We start from the raw sequence: 7548 nt of genomic DNA on the forward strand, positions 1-7548 counted from the left end.
TGGTTTTTCTTCAGAGATTTTCTGTATTTTTATTCACTATAAGCATATTTTCCTTTATTCTTGAGTATAGTTAAACTAGTTGCTTTAAAGTTGCTTATCTGTTAATCTGGCTGACCTCAAGATTAGTTTCTATGAATTTACCCATTGTCAGAAAGAAAGACGTTTTCCTGTTTTTTTCATATATTGAGTGATTCTGGATTGTATCCTAGACATTATGAATGATATGTTGTAGAAAACTTGGACTCCTATTTCTGTTATGTTTCTCAAAAAAAATATTGGGTTGTTTTGCTTTGTTGTTGTTTTTTTTAAGCAAAGCATTAACCTTGAACTCAGATTGCAAAACTGTGTCCCTTGAAGTGGTTGGCAATTCCACTGTCACTTCACTTCTTTTGGCCTTAGCTCAAATTCTTAGAGTTTACTCTGCTCGGGCCATACATTTGATGAGAGTTTATACAAAAATTGGGGGCCCTCGGATTTCCCACCTGTGTTTCCAGCACTTGTCCTGGCACTGGTCTTCTGGTTCTTCATGCTGGTGGGACAGTGTTGTATGGGGAGTTTTAGCCATGTCAAGTGGTGCATAGTGGATCCTGTTTGTAGACCAAAACCTTTTTTAAAAGGTGGAGGGGGATGGTATACACCCATCTCTTAATGTTTACTTCTTTCAAGTGTTGATTTTTTTCCAGTGTATGTCCACCCTTGTTCACTTTCATACTTTATCCAGGGCTAAGACTTGTTATGTGCAGGAGGACTGGTCTGACATGAGCTTATGCACTTGTACAGAAGTGTCACTCGGCTTAGAATTGCTTTTCTATAACTATTAGGGTTTGATGTTGGTTTGCATGTAGAAGGATGAGTCCAAGCCAAGAGATGTTCTAGTTTTCTGACGTTTTAGCTTTTTAGATAATGATGAGGTAGGAGATATAGGAGAAAAAAGATGTTGATCAGGAAAATGGTGAGTTCAGTTTTAAATATGTTAAGTTGCAATAAAACTTAACACATTGCATTTTATTGCAATAAAATGATGCAATAAATTAGTTTCCCATGAAGAATGTAGAGTGAAAAGAGAAATTTGTTTTGTAAATGCATACCATTGATGTTGATTTTCTGTATTAGTTGAACTCTAAAAGTAAAAGGTTAAAAGTGCTCTGTTAAATGTTTAGTGTTTCATTTACATTAAGTTATAATACAAAAAGTATTATTTTATTGCTCAGCAGTATTATTTAAACTTGGGTTGCTTGTGAAAATCTAAGCAATAGTTTTTCTTTTTCTTTTCTTTTTTAGCCACCAGTGGACCCTCTAATGCAGTTGTTCCTAATACCTCATCCCGGAGAAAGAGTGTAACTAACAAAACGGAAATGCATGAACACAAAAAAAACACTGGGAAGAAGAAATGAAATCCAGCAGGAGCCAAAACTCCTCATACTTAAAAAACATCACATGTTTATTAGAAAAAGTCATGTAGTAAGTCTTGGCTCAAAGCTGTGAAAACAATATAGTTTGTTTCTTCTTATATCTCTCTGTATTCATTTAAAACTATGTGACCTCTGGAGAGTTCTTTGTATATATTCAGGTAAGAAACTTTTGTCATGATCTGGAAATGTTTAAAACAATGTTTATTAGCATTTTATGAGTAGCAAAACTTATGGTGATAGCGGTCTGTTCTTCTTACTGCGATGTTTACCATGTGCCTGTGGTAAAGGAAAGGTACGTAAACACCCGGCTAGGCGGTACCAGTGTGGGACCAGTAACACTGCTCCGTGAAGCATCCGAGAAAGGGCTTCTGTACACATTTCATTATCATGATGGCATCTTGGCTTTAAAAATCTTTAGCTTTGGTTAAAATTTGATGGTCCAGATTACATGTTTGGGACTTTTAAAAAGTGTATTTCCAAAGTGATATCATTGACCATTTAGGTTACAAACATTTCTCCTGCAGTTGTTAACAACTACAGGTATGCTGCAATATTTAATAACTGGAGTTACAGTCTGTGGGTTGTTTTTTCAGTCTGTGCTTTGAATTTTTTTACTGTGTGTTATCTAAAATATTGCATATACAGCTGGGATATCTGCAGCTTTATGCACATAAATTTATATATTAATTTGTAGAAAATATTTTCATTATATATCTACTTACTATAATGTTCTTTTGTTTGTCAGGAAAATTTTGCTTCATGTATTGGCAAGAAAGACATCCTTAAGAGTTTCTTTTCAAGAGATATAATTGACAAGTTTGTAAACTGTAACACTTATTTTCAGAGCTCTTTTTAGATTTAAGGAAAAGTTCAAAAATAAAAAAATCGTCAATGTGAGAAGAATATCTGAATTCCACAGCACCTGTTTTCCCTTTTTGTGTCCGGTGTATCACTTGATCTCACTAAGAAAGCTTAAATATTGACCATTCGAATAAATGCTTTTTTCACATGATTAGATTTCAAAGGGAAATTGAGATCATTCTGTTGTGATTTCATGTATGATGTGAAAAAATATTACCTTTGGTGCTTTTTTACCTCTGCACAAATAGTTGATTATTTACAACTTGAAATGACTTAAACTGTAAACCAAACAGTACAACCTGGTAAGAAACCCATGCATTGCCAGTCAGGTAACTTATATTGCTAAAGCTTTAGCGTGAAGCTTATTGTTAAAAAAATGATTGAATTCTCATGTGAATACAACTATTAAAATTCTTCAGAAGAGACTCTCCTAACCTTAAATCAGCATATATGAACTGACTTTTAGAAAATAGTCATATTACATGTTAGTTTTAAAAGGTACCAGATGTGAAAGTCACGAATATATACAATTATGTAAGTCCGTATTCTTCACGTGAATGTAAATGTATTATGTGGGGACCTGTCTTATAAACAGTTGAATGTACCTAAGCTTTTTGTATGTGAAAAAGTGGCTAATGTGCTCGTAGTGGGGGTAAGGAAACTACTTGTATTTTTTAAGTGGAACTGAATTAAAATATTTTATTTCCAGAATCACCGAGTGACTTAAATGACAAATTTTTATTTATTTCTAAATAATTCTTTATCTCTTTCTCCTTTTAGCTTTCAAAGTAGAAAAAATGAGGGAAATTATTTAAATATTAATCAGTGTTTATCTTGCATATCAAATAAAATTCCTTATTATTGGCTCTATATATCACAATATGTTAATTTTCTAGAAACTTCCGTAGAAATCACTTTTTCCATGGTTATATAAGAGCTATGATTTTACTGTAGTTACCAAACTCAGTCATATTGCTTTGTAGACTGGACATTTTTATTTGTAAAAATATTAGAATCATTTTCCAAAACAAAAATTCTTCAATATTAGAGCAAGAAATTATAGTTATCACTATTTAGTGGGCGTTTTACTGGAGCATCCAGCATCTCATTTGATTCTATCCCTGGAAGGCATGGTTTTGTTTCTTTATTATTTGTTTGTTTTTAGATATTAGAAGATATTTCTGCAGCTAATCAATCCTTCAAGCAGCAAAGAGAAGAGAGTAGCCTAGCTTGAAGAACTGTCCAGTTATTCTGGGGTGTTAGTCTTCACAGTGCATTATTCAGTCTTTTCACTCTTAAAAAACCCTGTTCCTGAACTCGGACCTAACTTTGGCCTTGAAGTCTGCCAGCAGATTCTTTTGCCCTGGTTCTAATGAGTTCTCATACCCCATTCTCACTTACTGCCAAGTGTTTTGGAGGTGTTATACCAGTCTTGGCTTAAGGAGAAAAGTGTGCTGAACATTCTTCCTCAAGTTTCCTTTGAGCAGGAAGTGAAGGCTGAAAGGAGAGAGTAGAGAGCTGAGAGACCACGTGGCTGTGTGCTCAGTACACACATAGAACGTAAGGGCCTAGGTGGCCGTTTTAAGTGAAAAATTAAATGTATGCTTTTTTTAATAGTTTTTTTAAAGATTTTCTTTATCTTTAGAGGGGAAGGGAAGGAGAGAGGGAGAGAAACATCAATGCATGGTTGCCTCTCGTGAGTCCCTGCTGAGAACTGGCCTGCAACCCAGGCATGTGCCCTGACTGGGAATTGAACTGCGATCGTGAGGTTCGCAGGCCCGCACTCAATCCAGTTTTTTGAGAAATATCTAATTAAAACTCTTTAGACAATGGAAAAGTCACTCAAAATTCCCTCCAGGTTCTGCTGACTTTGATCTGTGTCCACTCTAACCTAGTTCCATGCCAGTTTGAGCTAAGACTTTATTTTTTTGTCTTGTGTTCATACTTTGTTGTAACATTCTTGGTCTTCCCTTGTGTGTTCGTCAAAGTTTGCTTACATACAGTGTTCGTTAATTTTATGTCATCTCTTCCTCGCCTTCTTATCTAGACAGGGTGGACTGCCTGGATTGTTCTTAGATTGGGGTTGCTTCTGCGACAGCCCACCAACCAGTTCTCTCCAGTCCCTCTCTAATTCTCCTACCCTGTACCTGGAGCCACCGCAAACAGCAGCGCTCCTGCCCACGGGAACAGTCCTTACACTCTTTCTGCAAGAGTCACTTGTGAAAAGGAGTCCAAGTAGAAGTAGCTCTCTCTTTGTACAGAACCATGGCTACCAAACTTCTGCAAGTTTCCCTGATGTGGGTCAAACTTTTGTGGAAGAACTAGTCTCTATTTTTACAAAATGAAGGACTATAAGAAAACTTTTTTTTATATTATATACATTACATCTTGATTAAATATATAGCTTTTTATGACCTTTTCTTCAAGTTGAGAGAGTTAAACTTTCCACTTACAGATTTTTTTCAGTATCTCCTTTCACTGTGGTTTTCACTTTGCCTTTTTTCTCCATAGTATGTGAATGTGTTTTCTGATGCATATGAATTCACAACTGTTATATTTGCATTGTGGGTTTTACCTTTATCATTATAACAGTATCATTTTATTTTGTCTCTTGGATGCATTTGCCCTGATTTTTAAAATGTCAGACATTAAGATTATGACTTATGTTTTATTTTAGTATGCATTGCCTGATAACATCTTTATCCATACTTTTATTGCTTATAGTATTTATGTCAGGTATTTTTTAGGTATTTTATTTTGTTTAGATATTTTATTTTATTTTTTAATATATTTTATTAATTATGCCATTACAGTTGTCCTATTTCCCCCCCTTCATTCCCCTCCACCCTGCACACCCCTCCCCTACCATCCCCCCTTTTGTTTATGTCCATGTGTCACAAGTTCTTTAGATTCTATATTTCCTATACTATTCTTACCCTCCCCCCTGTCTATTTTCTACCTACCGTCTATGCTACTTATTCTCTGTACCCTCTCCCCCCTTCTCCTCCTCCCACTCCCCTGTTGCTAACCCTCCATGTGATCTCCATTTCTATGGTTCTGCTCCTGATCTAGCTGTTCTCTTAGTTTGCTTTTGTTTTAGGTATGGTTAATAACTGTGAGTTTGCTGTCCTTTCACTGTTCATCTTTTTTATCTTCTTTTTCTTAGATAAGTCCCTTTAACATTTCATATAAATAAGGCCTTGGTGATGATGAACTCCTTGAATTTTATCTTATCTGAGAAGTACTTATCTGCCCTTCTATTCCGAATGAAAGCTTTGCTGGATAAATCTTGGGTGTAGGTCTTTGGATTTCATGACCTGGAATACTTCTTTCCAGCCCCTTCTTGCCTGTAAGGTCTCTTGAGAAGTCCGCTGACAGTCTGATGGGAACTCCTTTGTAGGTTACTGTCCCTTTATCTCTTGCTGTTTCTGGGATTCTCTCCATCATTTTAATCTTGGCTAATGTAATGATGATGTGTCTTGGTGTGTTCCTTCTTGGTTCCAACTTTTTGGGGACTCTCTGAGCTTCCTGGATTTCCTGGAAGTCTGTTTTCTTTGCCAGATTGGGAAAGTTCTTCTTTATTATTTGTTCAAATAAGTTTTCCACTCATGGCTATTCCTTTTCCCCTTCTGGTACCCCCATAATTCAGATGTTGGAATGTTTAAAGATGTCCTAGAGGTTCCTAAGCCTCTCCTCATTTTTTTGAATTCTTGCTTCTTCCTTCTTTTCTGTTTGGTCATTTTTTTCTTTCTTCTGGTCCACTCCCTTGATTTGAGTCCCAGTTTCCTTTCCATCACTGTTGGTTTCCTGTGCATTTCCCTTCACTGCAATTAGTTTAGCCTTCATTTGTTCCTCTAATTTATGACTAAAATCAACCAGTTCTGTGAGCATCCTGATCACCAGTGTACTGAACTGTGCATCTGATAGGTTGGCTATCTCTTGGTAACTTAGAATTATTGGTTCTGAGGCTTTGAGCTGTTCTTGAGCCATAATGTTTTGGTCTGTTTGTACCTGTTACGTATGAGGGGTGGAGCCTTAGGTGTTCACCAGGGTGGGGCGACCCAGTCACTGGATTGTGATGCTGTGTGTGGGGGCGGGGTCAGAGAGGGGCAATAGCGTTTTTTCTGGTCTCGCTCGGATTTTGGCCCCTCTGCTGCTTCCCATAAGCAAATGGGGCCCTTCTGGTGCAGGTTCCCGGATGTGTGGGCTTGTGCACCCTCCAAGATCCTGTGGGTCTCTCCAACAAACTCTCTGAGCCTGGGAGCCTCTCCCGGCACCTGGACCCTGAAATTGTTTCCAATTGGTGCTTTCAGGCTCTAATTCCGGTCACAGAGGCCCTAGCCTAAGCAGTGTGTCTCACTGCTCACTCCTTTGCCTGGTTTATCTGCACTCGAATGGGCAGATAAAATCAGGCATAAGAAAGAGTTCACAAAGTCCTGTGAAGCCTGCTTTGCTAAGAGTACTTTCATTCATATGATAAGTGTCCAAGCAGGAAATGAGTATGTCTGCCTAAGTTTCTGCAACCCCCTTATCTGACAGACACTGACTCAGATTTTTTTGAAATGTTATCTACTGTTTGATCCTTGGGGCCTGACATTGATTGATGAGCTTTACCTGTATTCCTGTGTTAGGAACCTAATAAATGCCATTGAGGAAGGGGCTCTTGGTCCTTCTCCTTTGAGAGATTGACTACCTCTCCTCCCCAAGCAGATCATGTCTTGGTAGTTTTATTTTCATCTGTGGTGGACGGGGGGACTTGCAGGCAACGTTTCCCCCACAAATATATATTTGTTTTACATTTGCAGTTAGTTGTTTTATCCTAGCCCAAGGATATGTTCATTGATTTTAGAAAGAGAGGGAGGGAGAGAAACATTCACGTGAGAGAAACATCAGTTGGTTGCCTCCCATACATGCCCCAACTGGGAATTGAATCCTCAACCTGGGTATGTGCCCTGACCAGCAATTTAACACTACAACCAACTGAGCCACCTGGCCAGGGCTATTTGGAGTTAATTTTTTTATTGGGAAATTATTTTTCCTTTATTTTCAAACTGGACATTACATCTTTATAACAAGGAGGAAGAGGAAAAGAAGTAGCCCATGTCTTTTACAATTATATATTTTAAATGAAGTTAATAATGCCAGTTCTGTCTACAGTAAAATGTTCTCAGTATCAAATGAAATGATAATTTGGCAACTATATAGGGAAGAAAAAATGGAAGCATTATGTGTATTCTTTTGTTGTAATAGGATGTAGTTGAAATGGCAACGAGGC

The 7548-nt window shown here is 37.3% G+C and overlaps 1 protein-coding gene across 14 annotated transcripts in view; it reads left to right on the forward strand.

The window, feature by feature from the left end:
• PPIP5K2 (diphosphoinositol pentakisphosphate kinase 2) overlaps nucleotides 1-2884 on the forward strand; it is a 66891-nt gene extending 64007 nt beyond the window's left edge. For 8 of the 14 annotated variants that reach the window (XM_037032037.1, XM_037032039.1, XM_037032038.1 and 5 more), the window contains one exon: nucleotides 1282-2884. In XM_037032037.1, coding sequence (XP_036887932.1) covers nucleotides 1282-1394 — 113 coding nt within the window. In that variant the 3' untranslated portion in view covers nucleotides 1395-2884. The remainder of the gene's footprint in view (nucleotides 1-1281) is intronic. The other 6 variants (XM_037032043.1, XM_037032046.1, XM_037032041.1 and 3 more) reach the window with 1 other exon arrangement.
• Nucleotides 2885-7548: the final 4664 nt, after the last annotated feature.

This window comes from Sturnira hondurensis, unplaced genomic scaffold (genome assembly GCF_014824575.4).
Source record: "Sturnira hondurensis isolate 20B ecotype Veracruz unplaced genomic scaffold, ASM1482457v3 Scaffold0021354, whole genome shotgun sequence".
In the NCBI taxonomy this organism is placed as follows: Eukaryota; Metazoa; Chordata; class Mammalia; order Chiroptera; family Phyllostomidae; genus Sturnira; species Sturnira hondurensis.